General features: G+C 34.4%; 3 protein-coding genes across 3 annotated transcripts; all 3 read right to left on the bottom strand.

The window, feature by feature from the left end:
- Positions 1-2,207: 2,207 nt before the first annotated feature.
- LOC132557718 (caveolin-1-like) lies at positions 2,208-3,233 on the bottom strand. The gene is made up of 2 exons (XM_060222239.1): positions 3,171-3,233; positions 2,208-2,540 (listed from the first exon to the last, which is right to left on the bottom strand). The coding sequence occupies exons 1-2, from the start codon at positions 3,231-3,233 to the stop codon at positions 2,208-2,210; spliced, it is 396 nt and encodes a 131-aa protein (XP_060078222.1).
- An 8,781-nt stretch (positions 3,234-12,014) lies between these two features.
- Positions 12,015-13,472, bottom strand: LOC132557715 (caveolin-1-like). The gene is made up of 2 exons (XM_060222236.1): positions 13,390-13,472; positions 12,015-12,724 (listed from the first exon to the last, which is right to left on the bottom strand). The coding sequence occupies exons 1-2, from the start codon at positions 13,450-13,452 to the stop codon at positions 12,392-12,394; spliced, it is 396 nt and encodes a 131-aa protein (XP_060078219.1). The 5' UTR covers positions 13,453-13,472; the 3' UTR covers positions 12,015-12,391.
- Positions 13,473-15,915: 2,443 nt separating this feature from the next.
- LOC132557716 (caveolin-1-like) lies at positions 15,916-16,992 on the bottom strand. Its single transcript, XM_060222237.1, has 2 exons — positions 16,899-16,992; positions 15,916-16,404 (listed from the first exon to the last, which is right to left on the bottom strand). Exons 1-2 carry the CDS (start codon positions 16,965-16,967, stop codon positions 16,072-16,074), a joined length of 402 nt encoding a protein of 133 aa, XP_060078220.1. The 5' UTR covers positions 16,968-16,992; the 3' UTR covers positions 15,916-16,071.
- Positions 16,993-17,858: the final 866 nt, after the last annotated feature.

The raw sequence follows: 17,858 nt of genomic DNA, 5'->3' as shown, positions 1-17,858 counted from the left end.
GTACACTTGGTACACTTGGTACATGTCCACTTGGTACACTTGGTACATGTACACTTGGTACACTTGGTACATGTCAACTTATAAGGTCAAGAAATGAGAACAACAAATAAATTACTGAAATGCCAACAGAATCAGATGCTAGGGCAAAATATTGGAGGAGGAAATACCCTACATACTACTGAAAAAGTAAAATACGAAAAGGTGTTACTAAGAATAGACGTTTTCTGCTTCATCAACGACACACGCCATTAACTCATGGTCTAAAAAAAGTCCTGTACAGTCTTATCTGCTTTAGTGAACTTTTTGTCAGCTTGACTGTGCTTTAAACTAGCCATTATTATTAAGCTATTTTACTTACATTTTGCCATGACCAATTACAATTACTGATAGATTAAGCTTCCTAGATTTCTTGTAACTTTGTAATTTTAGTATGGTACTTGTTCGGGTTCAATCTTACCAGCCGAAAGACTGAAAGTTCCAGCAGTTCACAGTCAGTACTGGAGGAAGATCCAGCGAGCCGACAGACTGAGAATTCAGAGTTCAAACTGCAGAACATTCCAGCGAGCCGACAGACTGTGAATTCACAGTTCAAACTGGAGGAAGATCCAGCGAGCCGGCAGACTTTGAATTCACAGTTCATACTGGAGAAAGTTCCGTCGAGCTGACAGACTGGAAATTTACAGTACTGGAGAAAGTAAAAGTGAGCCGACAGGACTGGTCGTTCAAAGTCCATACTGGAGAAAGTTCCAGCGAACCGACAGACTGGGAATTCACAGTCCATACTGAAGAAAGTTCTAGCGAGCCGACAGACTGGGAATTCACAGTTCATACTGGAGAAATTCCATCGAGCCGACAGACTGGTAATTCTAAGTACTGGAGAACATTCCAGCGAGCCGACAAACTGGGAATTCACAGTACAGGAGAAAGTTACCAGCGAGTCGACAGACTGGGAATTCGCAATTCAAACTGGAGAAAGTTACCAGCGAGTCGACAGACTGGGAATTCGCAGTTCAAACAAGAGAAAGTTCCAGCGAGCCGACTTTTTCAGACATTGAATTTTCACGACCTATATTACCATTGAAGGGTATAGTTATAGTATTTATAGTTGTTTTAAATGATAGGCAAAAATACCTCATTGTGTAACAAAAGCTTTGGCATTTATATTGGCCATAAATGCCATCCTGATACTGGTTTAAATTAACATATAGGATTATGTAATATTTGATGTTCTTTATGTGTGTTAATAAAACTATTGCTTACTTGAAGCTGGCTCACGTTCTAAGAAATAACTAGTTTGTTTTATATACGTTCAGTTCATCTAGTTTATCTTTAAGGAATACTGTGTATTTTATAGACAATCATGCTGAATAATTATTAGTCCCGGAGGTTTGCCGTAACCTGCAAGCCATGTTTGCGATTCAATGGAATAGTGGCACGTTTCGGAGTATACAATTGTGCTTAACGTGCTTCTAGAAGTACAGAGATATGCTAGTTACGAATTTTACTGAGTTATATGACTAGTGCACCTCCCTGTCAAGAGTTTAACATTACTTTCGATTACTTAGGAATTTCTTCAGTCGTCTTCTAGGTTTAACATTTAGTTTCTTAGCATCATTGACTCCTAGAGGGACGAAACAGCTGTATGATAATGTATAATTGACTATCTAGCTCTACTGTATCTTATCCAAATTTGCATTAAATGTGCAACCTTCAAAACATTGAAAAAATCGGTCCCTGGAGAAAAGTGAGTCTTTACTTTGAGACACTTAAACCATGCTTCATTAATGGTACTCGTATGATAAAACATACATGATACTATTGTCAATTAATTACACTAACTAATGTTGAACATTAGGATTGAGTTTGGTGTACAAATTGTCAGCAATAAAAAGACAAACATAGGACTAAGTTTTAATACTTTACTATATCCAAATGTTCATTCTTATAGCTATATTCATGGAAAAGACATACATTAAATACCATGTTTGAGTATTAATAGCTATAAAAGTCATCACATTCACCGGGAATATCACAGTAAGGCTAACTGCCCAAGTAAGTGAAAGCACAAATGTATATGTTGGTCTTAGTCATGAGAATAAATATTCAAATTCGTCCGAATTTCCGAAAATGGCTTCAAGATCACTATTAATACTGCAAGTTTATATCCGAACAAATTGACCCATCGTGTAGCTGGCTTGTGGTCATCCCTATGACTTCGTTATTTGTATTTTGCTGAACATGAGTCCACAGGTCTCGCACAGAGGAGCAAGACAACAAGTGACACAGGTACCGAAGAACTTCTGAACTATTCCACAGGTAATGGTGTAGACCTTGAGGCCAGGAGTACAGCACCAGACAGCATTGAATGTGATCATGGCGAACTCACATCCCCAGTACAGAGCGATACATATTCCACACAGAGTGCTCATGAACTTGTAACAACAGTTCTTTCCGCATGTAAAGCATTTGTAACTGTTGGTCCAGACACAGTCAATGCTGTGGGTACCTTCTGGCTCACCGAGGACATCCTCAAATGCTACCTAGAAAAAATAACCCATAGTGTTACCTGTTTTTATTTACCGGTATCGTTGTAGAAGGTGAATGATATTGTATGTTCTTTACTTTTTTTATATTCTGGTTAGCGTATAGGATTTTTTTTAACTTCAGTAAGACGTATCAAATTCCGGCCTATGGAGATCTAATGAAATCGCATATCTAGAAAGTTTGCGTTTAAACCTAGGGTAGTAAGTCATAACATAATACATACATGTACTTGTCTTAAAAAAAAAAAAACAAAACAAAAAAAAAAAAAAAAAAAACAAAAAAAAAAAAAAAAAAAAAAAAGAAAAAGAAAAAAAGAAAATAACAATATCTGCATCAATTAATTACATTCTCCTATTCATGTACGTATGTTATTTTTTCAAATAAAACGTAATGCAGATGTTAAGCATTTGATTCTGACTTGATGTCAGGCTTTTCTGTCATAGTATGCATTCGCTTTTAATTCTGGTTTTATATTGTGTTACAAAATTGGTTGAATTTATTTCATTCTCACAAATCATTAATGATAATGAGATTTAGAACATTTTCATTATAGATAACATAATTTGCAGTTATTTAGAACAAAAATTTCTCAATGTCGATAATTTAATATAATTAGTTGAACGAACCTGCACAGTGTTATTTAATCCATTAGGATCCCTATTCAACAGATCAACTTCTCCGTCAGACATGTTGAAAGTAGGTTCCCGGTATATCCTACGGTGTTGCAAAGTTGTCTCAGAATGCGTCTAAGACTTTCGCTGTCAACTTGGTCCTTATATACTACCCGTATCCATACCTACCCATCTCCAAAACACAACATCTAGCTTTTCAGATTTGAAGCCATTTAAGTGGGTCAAACTACAACGCCGTCTTCATATTTGTCTATTTGATGGTCAAACAATGTAAATGTTTTTCGAGAGGTATTTACATAACCGATAGATAGAAAACGACAGCCATTTACCGCTAAAGCACGCGCCCAATATTGAAGTTTAACAAGTGAATCAGGCCATGAAGGTAATCTTATCCATATCTTTAGATCAAAGTTACACTTGGATCATTATCTTCATGATATTTTGTCAACAAAACCACATCACCCTACATTAGAACTGTTGTCTATGATTTGGATAAGATATGTTTTGGATTGCTTTTATCATTTGTGTACTGTTTTTGTTGCTGCAAACAATTATTATATACTTGTAGATACGAAATGGAAAGGGATTCTGCCTTAGTTTGTGATATTAAACCTAGTATGTAATATCTTTTATGACATTCTAATGTACAATTTACAGCACCAGAAAAATAGCCTTACAATCCTCCATATTTATCATGGTGCATGCGATGATATTTCACACCAGGCACCTTCTATGATTAGAATCGGGACTCGATTCCAATAAACAGTGTAGTATATTTAGAGAATATTTCATCTCCTCGTTACAGACCTCTTCTTGAAGCTAAATTACAAAATAGTCTACTATTCAATGCTTTGTGATTCCTATTATTGTTTTCCGTTCAGTATCTTATCAAAATTGAAAACAAGAAATATGAAGCTTTACGTTTAAGTTAAAACAATTCTGTAAAGGAATTGACAGTTGTCATCATTAATTGCTATGTAAACATCCGACATAAAATATGACAAAACCTTTCTATTAAAAAGACATGATAGTGGGAATGTATGGTATATTTAAACAGACCGGCCCTAACCCCAATCCCAGCAGGTGTGCCTGATACGGATAAAATTGAATCATCAGACACGTTTTAAGTCTATATAAGTTAATCTGGTCTTGCATTGTATTTTACTAAATATGAGGCCAATGTTTTCACAGAATGGTGCTATACAACATCTGATATTCGTTTCGTTGATCTTTTTAAATATTCCAATAATCATCTGCCATACGTTGAATATTGGGGTACAACACCATACAACTTCAAAAGAGATAACAGCAAATTCGCATCCCCAGTATAATGCTATGCAAAGTCCGCAAAGTATTGTCAAAAATCTGTAGCAGCAGTTTTTTCCACATGTGTAACACGAAAAACTGACACTCCATACACAGTTAAAACTGTGTGTTCCCCAAGGCTCTCCAAGAACGTCATCAAAGACAACCTTCAAAACAACAATAAAAAGGCACCAATACATTAATTCATTAACTGATAAGATCGTAATCATAATCAGAAAATAAAAAGTTTGATCATGTTTGAAATGATTTCGATTTACCATTGTCTACTGATGTTTAGACAGATAACAACAACTTGTGAATGTTCTTCATCTCTGACTTTAAGATAACCGTTCCGTATCAAAAGAAAAAGAGAGAGAGAGAGAGAGAGAGAGAGAGAGAGAGAGAGAGAGAGAGAGAGAGAGAGAGAGAGAGAGAGTGTGTGTGTGTGTGTGTGTGTGTGTGTGTGTGTGTGTGTGTCTGTATGTGTGCGTGTCCGTGTGTGTGTCTGTGTCTGTGGTGGTGTCTCTGTGTGTATGTATGTATGTGTGTGTGTGTGTGTTGTGTTAATCATATATAATCTAAATAGTACATCAGAGGGAATTTGTATGTATTTGTATGTATGAGTTTAACAAGAGAAACAAAGGCGAAATATGCATCTGTGACAGAGATGATTTTTTAAGCTAAAGGGAATAGTCTTGCATTATTATGATTAACCTTTAAGTATTTAGGTTCTGACCAGATATATCACTAAACAGCATTCCGCTTGAACATTCGTGTACTAAGTAACACTATTCTAGAATCAGTGTAACTTACCTGAAGGTTATCGTTAATATAATTGATGTCCCGGTTTTCTAAATCAACTCCTCCATAACGATTAGACGACATCATGAAATAACATAAAAATTCCCGTTTTTAGTTGTTTCTGACAGATCATTAAAAACTAGTGAGGTACTTGTTTTAAAATAACATGTCGTTGCTATTCGTTCCAACGTTCTAGTGTCTACAAACCAAGAAGATTATTTTCACCTATGAAGGTCGTGTTGGTTGAAAACTTAAGGCCGTTTGTAATGGACTATATTTGTACATTTTCTGTTAACGTTAGATAAACAGTCTACTCTAATTTCGTGATTCGTTTCTCGCTCAGAAAACTATGGACTGGATTTCGATTGTAAGCTCGATTTTATCGCAAATGTTTATATGGTTTATGTTAGATATATATAAGTGTACCATTTCTCTTAACTTTGTAGTGATTTTATTGAAACACAGCGTGATCAGAAACAATAGAAGAAAACTGATTACTTATGTATCCGTGTAGAAGTGATTTAATTCACATATTGTGTAGTCTATGTAACCAGAACTGTGCTAATTACCTCGATGATTACTCATTAAAAAACTTAAGTATACTGACAATAATAAAGCAAGCTTTCGGTGATGTAACTACCGTTTTGAATAATATATCTCCGTGTGTGAACTCGCACTTTGAAGGTCTAAGCCATGTAGCAGTTTTAATAGTAATTTTTGAAGATACATGTTTAACAATAATTAGGGGAGCAAAGTATGACTTTAATGTTAATATTGTTTACCGTTTGAAGTTAAGAGGACATTTTCCAATATAAGAAATTAAACGGTTGATTACTGTGGCGTTTTTCTATAAAAGTTAGTGATATTAACTTTGTAGGTAATACATCGATATCATTATGATCATAACTATTCTAGTACTTAAAATCATATCATTAAAACCTTAGTCTTGGACAGACAGGATACGTAATTGTTAGAGATTCCTTGAAACAAGACAGAAAATGATTAGTTAAATACATAATCTCTTACCTTACATCTGTTGTATTACCGTGTCAACGTGTACGTAAGTTTACTTCCGGTTCATCTTAAACATTTAATCTGTCTACTTCTTTAGTGTTTACCTTAGTATTGACGCTAAATATGACTTGTTTTTTATTATTGCAACATTAAAGATGAAATGCTGTTGATAAACAGTGTATGTGTTACCGTCAGATATAGTAAGTAGATTAGATTTTATAGCGATGTGTTAGTATTGTACATTGGATACACATAAGTAACATTTAGACTTTAACAAATATAGATTTAAGGTTTAAACTCGTCAGAATAAACTATAGTTTCATGCAAATTGAAAAGTCTCCAGTGTTCACTATTTTTAGACTACCAGAGAGTGATTGGTGTGATTTCACCACTGTTTTATTTTACTCTGTACAATGTCTTTTACGGTTGATTTACCAAATATGTGTGTTATGTTAATCATGTTTACATGGCTATGCATTCTGTCTCTCCTTAACATGTTGTGTGCTGATTGTCTATATCATGACTAGCTTGCTGATTGTTATATCGCTTTGTCATGCTGAGATTTTACAAAAGACACGCAAGTGAATAGAGAATCATTTAACACAACTTAAGAGTTAGATGCAGTAGGGTCAAATGATGAAGTAAACTGAGCTATGTCTTTCCAGGACTCGTCACTGGTGCTAAAGGACTAAATTTCAAAGCTAGGAGGCGACTAAGGAAAATCTAAAGTGATCGAAAGAAAAGTCACAAATTAGATAGGGATGTGCATTAGTCCTACAGATCAACAAAATTTCCTATTTTTCCTTTATCTGATAAGCTTTCATCAGTTTCATACTTCTGTCGTGTTTCTCCAAAACTGTACTTAAAGCCTTTACAACAATTATTCAACGTTTATATATCATATCTTGTCAAAAAAGTATGTGTTGAAACATTTGTCCACGGTTATTTTTAATTCGCCTTAAAGTATTTTTATCCTTCAGCCAGACTTTTTCATTTTCGCTCAGTGTTTTTGTAATGTTCGTCCCCACTTGAAAAAAGATGGAACAAGTGAAAGTTAATGTGACTCGTATACCGTCGTTTTGTTTCGTTGAAAAGGCCATGATACAAATACATACAATGCCGAAAAAGTTTCATTTGGGAAAGGTGACAACTAAAATGTAGCATTTTGGTGGGTGGTGTAATTTCTCATATACAAATGCAATGTAACCTATTTTGACATATGAAATGACGTCACATACATATTATATTGTGACGTAGCAAATCAGGACCATATACATATACTGGTGTAAGATCCTATATATGTCACTGTACATACATACCTGTATATCAGAACACGGTGATATTCTGTTAACTGTACATGACATGATGCTACAAGGAGATCAACTCGGATACTCGTACAGAGCACGATACTTGTAGAAGTTAATATCATTTTACTGTTGATGTGTTAGTAAATCTTTATAAACACTTCAACATTTTTATTTTTTCATACAATTGAACGTCACCTAAAGTTAATTTTCATACTGGGCTAATACTGCAGATATGATATTTCTAACTTTCATTTAACTAAGGACAATATCAGCAATGTTTGATCATATTCATTGATATAAAAAAGTTTTCTTGTTTGAAAGCTCCATTGTTAGAAAATGGATGGAACAGTTTTACAATAAATAAATCCTCATCTTCAGTTCATTATGCCTTTAGCATATAATCACAAACAAACAATACAAAACATACTTAAAAATATTCATTGCTAAAGAGACTTCATAACAAAATATCACAAACTTTAACCAAATTTTTGACGACGCAGTGTACTCATGAACTTGTAGCAGTTCTTTCCTCCGCAGGTATTATTTGCAGCTGTTGGTCCAATCACTATCGATGTTATGGGCAGTGTTTGATTCTAACAGCACATAAATCAACCTTAGCTCTTGTGTGAAATATCGTGGTACGAATTACATTTACATAGGCCTTTTATATAGGTAATCAACCTAACAATATAATCCTGTATCTGATGTATAATTATTGAATATTTCGATAATTGAAGATTGAGAAGTCTTTCCTCTCCAGACAGTGCTTTTGTTTTTATTTTATTATTCGAACGCAATTTCTTTTAGCCGCTTGACCTGTTTCTTGAGTGCAAAGCACGTGTAAGATCATTTAAAGAAAATATATTTGTATGACAAACCTATTTGTTTGATTGTAGGAATACCGATGCAATCGATGGAACCAAGTAAGAACGTGTGATCACGTAATAGTGATGTACCCAGTAACAAACATCATAGTTATGATTTTCCAGTAGTTTCGTAGTTTAAATCAAATAGGAAAGTAAACAAGGAAGGGGAACGGAAAGATTCATAGAAAGTACACTCAAATCTGTCTTTAATTCCTACTTTATTTGAGGCGGCCTGTCTACAAAGGGCGCGTTTTTTGTCCCATATATAATTCAGCTCATATTAATTTAACCTCTATAAAGGCCAGCTGTGTATAAAGGCCACTTTTATCTGCTCCATTGAGTGACCTTTATACGCAGGTTTGATTGTACTTCAAAGTACATGCAGTATGCTTTTAAGTGACATAGAAACTTAGTAAGAAGAACGATAGGGTATTGAATTAAAGTTAAAATGAACGTACGTTATCTGTATTTCGATATCTGTGAGATACATGTCTTATCTATTAAGAATATTTTCACCATAGATAGCAAGTTGATGCCTATAAATATCTAGAGATAATTTACACTTTCACTTTCTGAAAACAGCCATATGTCGTATACCGGCATGCGAAACTGAATCATTGTAGACACATATAATGATAAATTCACTGTAAACGTCTAAAGTGGAAGATAATGTTACTTGCCAGTGCCCTTGTTCTCTCATCACTGATTCATTTCATTGTGGTAAACAAACGTGACAAAATATTTGGCTACAATAAATATTGTATTTATTGTGTTTCTAATGAATTCCTGATGTTTCGGATTTACTTGTTTATTCTTTAAGACAATCTGATTTACCGGATAAGTTGTTAATCATGTAGTCTACTCGCGTAATGAAGTGTCTAGGTGACCGGAACTATTTATTGCTATGTCCGCCATGTTGCTATCCGCCATTGGCCGAAATAATTACTGGGACTTCAACTTCCGTGTCACAACTTTATTAGTGATAGTATATAATAGAAAATCTTCGCACTTTTTCCCGCTGCACGTGTTATCTATAGGGTTGTGGTCGCTCGAGCTACGCTCGCCATTCTGAAAGACACAGCTTAAAATCATAAATGAATTATTGATGTCAATATCAACATTACACAGTAAACAATTACCCAGTCCTGGTCTGCTAATTATACTTTCAACTTTACAAAAGAACCAGGCGCACTCGATTATCACGGATACTCAACTTTCAACGTTATTTATGATTTTGAGTGTGCTCTGTGTGGTTTAGTATATGTTAGTGAAAGCAAAGGACAGTTAAGACAATGTATGAGTTCAATGTTGGTATCGACATTTCAATATCCCGAACCATTCCATACTATCGATGATTGTCCTTAATTTGCACAAAAATACAACAAATGACCCCACAATGAGTACACCGTGCCGTAGATAACGTTAGGAACCTAAATAAGACTCCTTGGCACTGCTGCGTCATAAAACTGCAATGGCCGCGTGCCAAGTGCAGGATGCAGTAACACTAGGTTATGGGTTTATTCACTCCTCAAACTAGACGTAACCGTAGCCATGGACAGAGGCATGACAATAAATCTAGAGGATATACCATCACCTTTGGAGATACTTTACAGTAATCAATAGTTGTCAATCATGGTCGAACTACGTTATATTCCCTTCCTTCCGTGCTACGACAACGTCAAGAGAATTCAGCAAATACTGCTTCTGGTGACCGGTGGAAACCAGTATGGAGACTTCTTATTGATGATGTGACAAAAATCATAATTTTAAAACCTTACCTTCAGATAGCCGAGATCCTAAATCAACTCACCAATTCATGGAAGTTAAGTTTTGCAAACAAGGGAGTGAATGCTAAAAACATCAGCAATATTTTACAACAGAAAACTCTTCAACCTAATATTCCACCATACTTTCAAAGCAGAAACATCACTGTAATTACAAACTTTTTAACTACAAAATCACTGCAACATCTGGAACATCTGAAGATGACCCAAGAACTACTCCCCTGTCACTTTGTTCTTGATCAACCTCTTTTTTATGACTAGGGTCCAATTGGGCACATAGTAAGTGGTGATTTAAGCAGTTTTTAAAATGTTAAGATAAGAGAGCTTTCCATGAAGGGTCCTAAATATTTTGACCCCTTACGTAAATTGGAATATGGATTTCAGAATATTTGTGAATTCTATTTAAAACTATGCCTGAGAATGGATGAAAAAAAAACATGTCGTGGATTCACTTTCTGAGTGGGTGGAATCTATTCGATTCATCAATCTAATTTACAGCTTGAAGACAAAACATACATCCGCTTTCCCCGATCTTGATATTAAATCCATACATCCAGATTTACATGACATGTATGTCATTGTGCCTACAGATTAGGTGTCCAATAATTTCATCCTCGTCTGCAAACATTATTACTTTTTCTGTATAAACGAGAACTAGTCTTGCTTGTTTACGCAGGTAACCCCACCCATACATTATGCAATCTTTTAAAAGAAGAGATACTAAAATTATTTAGATTGCCGGATAGTTGTAAGGATACGGACCTGCCCCTTTTATAATGGATTCCTTAACTTCACAAACATCCATATAAATAGCGTTTTATTTCTGGTTCATCTACCTATTCAACCAAGCCTTTGTCAAATCTCTTAACCATCATTCTTAGTACTATCAAGTTAGAGCAAGTGATACTGCTTACTAAAGGAGTCGAATTGATAGTATTTGGATTTACTGAATTCCAAAGAGCTTATTACCAATATTTAACACCTTCTTCTTAAAAAGCGTTTCCTCTTTAAGAACATTTGATTCTACGCTCTGTTCACCACTTAACCCCATTCTACACTGAAAGCACGCCTTTCGTAAAAATACGTCCAATATAAGAAATAAATAGAGGACGAAATCATAAAAATGATCGAGTTTCTGGTAGATTTCATCTTCGTCGTGTTTAGTGGTAAGATTTTCCAGCAGACTATCGGCATACCTATGGGAACTAACTGGGCCCTTCTGTTGGCTGACTTGTTTTTGTTTTCATACGAGACTGAATTTATCGAAGAGTTTATCAAAACAGGTCACAAAGACTTCGCAAAGTCGCTATAAATCACTTTCAGATATATGGATGATGTCTTGTCTTTAAATAACAAGAACTTTGATGACCACGTCCATCGTATATACCCACCAGAACTGGAAATCAAAGACAAGACAGACTAGTAGCACCCCTGCATCCCAAACCTATGGCGTGAACGTGTCGCAATTGATACGATTTTCAAGGTTATGTTTCTAATATCTCGATATATTTCATATATAACTGAATTAATCTGAAAGATTAGCAACACAGATAAAAAATTCATTTCCACTTTCAAATTGGCATTATCTTGTTCTTAAATAATCTTTTCGGTAGAAGGCAAGTTAGTTTATGTGGTTAATTGTTATAAACGTAGTTCTTATTTGAAAACTTGACATTTCTTGAATGACCTAGATGTGGCTAAATTTGTCGCCATTTTAATCACTTTTAAATATGTCAATGATAACATTTAACACAATTTTTAGAAATGATAAAATAATTTATTAAAAGGGTAAAATGAGGTAAATTCCCACAGTTCTAGTAGAGATACAAAACTTTGAGCAAAGTACATGCGATATATCACAAATTTTCACATAGGTGGATCGTTGCTGATAGTCATATGTCCTCCAGAAACTGGTAGGTCTAATCATCCTGTAGATTCAATAAATAGCGTTACCTCATTTGCTGTTAAACTGTTGAACAATGTGCTGTATTATTGAACAGTTTCACAATAAATTATCGGTCCAAGAGAGTTTGGAGGGTCGTATCAGCATAGTAACTTTGTAGGACATTCGTTGCAAAATTTTGGAATGCTTATTTCGTTAACCTTAGTAGGTACGAATTCAGCTACAAATTTGGAGATCATTTCTTAGTAATAGTAATGTTACTGAAACACAACCCGAGTGTTTCACAAACAGGAGCCAGACAGCACTGGATGCAGGATCCGAAGAAACGTTGACAGATTCCAAGAAAAATGGAGTGAACTTTGAGAGCAGGTGTACAACACCACACCATCTCAAATGTGATCATGGCGAACTCACATCCCCAGTACAGAGCGATACATATTCCACACAGTGTGCTCATGAACTTGTAACAACAGTTCTTTCCGCATGTAAAGCATTTGTAACTGTTTTTCCAGACACAGTCGATGCTATGGGCTCCCTCTGGTTCTCCTAGCACATCTTCAAAGGCGACCTATTGAGAACAAGGGATTGTGGACATACAATAGAAATCTTAATCCCAATGTGAAAGGAGAAAGATAGGGACAAATAAGCGACAAAAGAGTAGTTTTAACAGATATCTTTCAAAACGTTAAGGATGAAAACAGCATGTTCTGAAATGTGTGTGGTTTCTGACGCTGCTTCGAAGAGAAATTAAATGTATAGGGCACATAAACTTTATACTATTTAAAACGCCGTTTTCAGAGGAACAAAAGCGACATTTTTATACAATGCTACAGTCCTGATATCCTATAAGTCTGGTTAATTCCTTTGCATAGTAATTTCCATTGGTTTACTGATTTTAAACGGATTTAATATAACACTGAGTTCTTAATCGTTATCAAGTGAGAAACATTGTAAGTAATATTATATAGCTGAAATCCTGATACGAAACATGAAATACAAAAAGAAATGTTTTGAAAATTAGTTCTGATTCAGTTATGAACAAATAATATTGAATGGGTACATGCGTATGAAAAAAATGTTGGTAAAACACCCTCACACAATTATGACACAATATCTACTATTTTAATTTTTAATGGAACGATGTATCGCTATTTCGTATATTGCCAATAGACATATCGTTTTAAAACACTTAAAGGTTAAAACAAGAACTGAACTAAAACAAACGATTTGTACCTGCACGTTTGCATTCAAGGAATTGGGATCCCTTAGCTCCAGATCGATTGGTGACTCATCCATGACTGTAGGTAATATCGTACAATCCACACACAGTAAAGGAATGGACACAAGTGGTGCTCAGTTTTCTGTGGTTCGAATATATTCTGTTTTTTGTGTACCAAGCGATTACCTGACAACTGTCACTTAACACTGAATAAGTGCATGAAAAAGGGGAGGGTCTTATTCCATGAAAAGAATCCAAGGGAAACGTCATTATGTATAATAATAAGGTATTTTAATGATCTGACTGTTAGTAACCTCCTGGCAGTGTCTTTTGAATACCTCTGTACGACTTTGTAACTATTGATCTTAAAAACTACAATCAGTCTGATGTATTTAAACATTTCTTTATAAATGTGAACGTTTTGTTACGTCAACCATCGTTAGCTTCTGTCCTGTTTGATTTTTTTTCTGTTTTCATGTTTTGCTTTTTTTCTCAATTTCTTTATAAATGTTAACGTTTTGTTACGTCAACCATCGTTAAGTTTTTTCCTGTTTGCTATGTTTTTGTTTCCTTGTTTTGTTTCTTACTTTACGTTTTCTTTTGTTTTTGTTTTAAATAATTAAAAGTTAAAATGTTAACGCAAAATAATTTGCATGTAATGCAATAAGATCTATGTAAAATACTTTGTATAGCAGCCTTTAAAAGTATACTATTCCCTCACTACTGTGTTTTATGGCAAATTCAAGTAAATGTACTTGATACTGCGTCTCCTTGAAATTGGTTTGAATTTCTGATAACATTTTTAAAAAGAAAATACGAACATAAATCGTGCACCTGATACATGAATGTATTTGAGGGGCATCATATCTAAAATCTTTTTTATGGATTAGACACATTTTTCAAAATGGCTCAGAAGGCACACATGCACTTCACGTTTGCAGAAATATTGATATATTTCAAAATATTTGCATTACGGAGCTGAATTTATAATTTGAAAGAAACATAATAAAATTATTTATCACTTAATGTATCTAATATCTATTTTCATATGATAATACTCATGTGTCATTTGTAAAATGTACCATGTAAGGTTCGGAAGATTAAAATCTTCACATTTCACCCATACTAAGAGATATAAAATAAAGTTTTTCCTAACTAAATATTGAATTTTATATTTCATATCTTAAAATGGGATGCCATGCCCAAACGTCAAACCTTCCCCTTTCTGCATTTTCTATATATATTTATACGGTGGTTCTATAACAGGATTGTTTATGTAATACCAGTAGATTCTTCAGAATTGACATTCAAATACTTGTCAGCTAGTTTTGTTTATGTTGATGTATTTGTCATCCTGTTCTTGTTTCGTTGTATATTGCTGTACCATTTCAACTTGTCTTCTGTCAGATGAACTTGGCTGACGTGTCACTAATGGTGGAATTTAGAGCATTTTTCAAATTCTGTATTGTGAAGTGACCTTAAATTTTCTTATTATACATTTTCTTTACATCTCATCATAAGGAAAATGTTTTTTCATACACTCGACTTATTTGTGAATTTTTTTATGGTTGATTCAGTTACAGACAGTATAATACTTATATACGTTGTTTGTGCGCTAGTATTTGGGGTTTTTCTTTAATACTTGCTGTATCTTGATTTTTATTTTTTCGCTTTTGGTTCTTTTTTCGAAACGCATTTAGGTAACTCATACATAATCTATTTGGATTTTAATTCTATAAAAGTCAAGTACATTGTCTATCAATTTCATTGAAAACAATGTTCAAGATAATATTTAAACACTAATAGCTTAGAAGTGTATAGTTTATTTGTAAGTTTTTTTCACTTAACTATTGCCTTTCATCAATATCTTTCCAAATAAATTTGTCTTTGCCTATCATTCAATCATCACAACAGAACAAATATCCATTATCAAATACGTTCATTTTTGAAAGATAATCTTTTGTGATGTGTATACGTTCTTACGCTTGCCTGATTAACCTATTCTACACACAGTCAATAATTTGAGAGGTCTTCCTTGCATTATATATAATTGATTGACGGACATATCAGATCCAGAACTATTTTCACAAGACTGTCATACAAAATTTGATGGAAATGCTTTTTACCTCCCAATAGGTACTTCTTTATCTTTAGTCACATCAACTCGAGAATATGTCTTGCTATCATTTATCAGTTTTTAATTCAAATTAATAGAAAGACAAGTAAATATCTTTAAATTGTGCTGTTACTGATTGCTTTACACTGCAGCGTATCTTTGATTGGCACATGTATATCCCCCAATAGCACAAAATGTTATTAGCCGTCAACTGATAGTAACCATGGCAACAACAACACCGCCTATAGAATTTGGTGTCTGCGTCTCCGATTCTGGATGTATTAATTGGTTATATTACCCATTGACGTTCTTCCTGTTTTTATATCTACATCAGTGTATAATAAACAAAAATCATGACGTAAGTTTGATATGAATATGAACAAATAATTTATTGTAAAAGAAATACATCAATGATAAACAGAGTAGCAATAAACATATCAAGTACAATTCCACATGAAATTAATATAAGATCAAGTGTTTGTAAAATGTTACATGTTTTCAGAAAACTATTGGAGTTATCTTCATATCACAGTCATTTAATTTGTAGATGGCACAGAGTTCAATGATAACTGGAAGTATGTCACTTTTTAGTAATAGTAATGTTGCTAAAACATAATCCAATCGTTTCACAGACAGGAGCCAGACAGCACTGGATGCAAGATCCGAAGAAACGTTGACAGATTCCAAGAAGAATGGAGTGAACTTTGAGAGCAGGTGTACAACACCACACCATCTCAAATGTGATCATGGCGAACTCACATCCCCAGTACAGAGCGATACATATTCCACACAGTGTGCTCATGAACTTGTAACAACAGTTCTTTCCGCATGTAAAGCATTTGTAACTGTTTTTCCAGACACAGTCGATGCTATGGGCTCCCTCTGGTTCTCCTAGCACATCTTCAAAGGCGACCTGTCGAATCATAAAACAACACTGATGACTACAAAGGAATCGTGACATGCTAACACACACAACGCCAACTGGTTAGATACATGGTAGCCTTTTATATACATTATAAAGAAATGGTTTGCAAAGATTTGTACATATTATATTTAACATTATCAATATTGTAGTGGAATTCTGATAAAGTTCCAAAGCGGTTAAATTGAGTGTTTCTTCTTACTGGTCACTATAGTGACCGCCACAGCGCTAATTGAAGTGAATGTCATTTTTAATATCGATATTTGAAGGCAAAAAATGTATGATAATATGAGTCAGTTTCAACATAGTAATAATTATCAAAACCATGTTGAAAGCAGAATGCAATTTCACTAACTTTAATCCAAAGTTATAGTTATTATCTATCTGTTAATTCATGAAACAATATTATCAATAGATTAAACAGGTTCAAATGCTGAAATATCAATTACGAAGAGCAAGATGTTTAAATACTTATATATTCATACCTGAATTGTGGAGTTAAGAGAGTTAGGATCCCTGTTATCCAAATCAACTTCCGTTGCTTGCTCCGCCATTTTGGTGTGCCTTTTGGAGATACTGAGGTGAGCAAAGCAGACCTTTTCTGGAGAGTGGTAGCGAGCGGCCCTTGGTCGGATTTTATACCCCTTTTTGTCGATTGATAATTGCTTGACAACTGTCAGGCTGACGGAAAGGGGTGGGTCATTTTCATTAAAAACTCGGCGTCATTGGCAACGACCTAACGAAAGCTCTCCTAGACATAACGTTAGCTTTGTCTCCAATGGAAGTATAGTATTTAACATAGGCATTGTTAATCGGTATGAATGAAAATGTTAAAGCCCTATTATTTACGGACTGAAAACTAACGGCGCTATTGATTTGACCGATGAAAAAGTAGATAAGTGTGCTTACACATTCGGTTGGATTTTTTTTCTGAAAACTTTTGTTCTCGTATTGAGTTACTCTAAAATATACCACTCGAATGTCATGATAGATATCACTATAGAACATACTCTAACCAAGGTCATCGCTAACATTTAGATTCGTCTTATAAGTATGGTATCAGGTTTTCTTTCCATTCTAGCTTACTTGTATGCTATAAACGACACAAGGTGATCACAGCGTATTTTAAATTTAGTGCAATATAATCACTAAGGACTATCTTATTACATCGAAACACGCACATGTATCCTACGTCAGTTTTCTTTACTAATATAACAATACGGCATCTCGGCACATCACCTAAAGTGTTAAAACATAGCATTATACATTATAACAGAAATAAAGAAGAAATCGATTGTATACAAAAACTTCTTTCTCTGAATACGTATTTGACCTTGTGCATATTGCATGAGTGATTTGTTTAAAAACCATCATATCAAGTGATATTATTTTGTGCTTGATGGCAGCTAACGGAGAGCTACAGGTGAATGGACAAACCAATTTAT

This window comes from Ylistrum balloti, unplaced genomic scaffold (assembly GCF_031769215.1).
Source record: "Ylistrum balloti isolate Yb309-2 unplaced genomic scaffold, AGI_CSIRO_Ybal_v1 Utg370712, whole genome shotgun sequence".
In the NCBI taxonomy this organism is placed as follows: Eukaryota; Metazoa; Mollusca; class Bivalvia; order Pectinida; family Pectinidae; genus Ylistrum; species Ylistrum balloti.
This window is presented reverse-complemented; position numbering and strand designations above follow the sequence as displayed.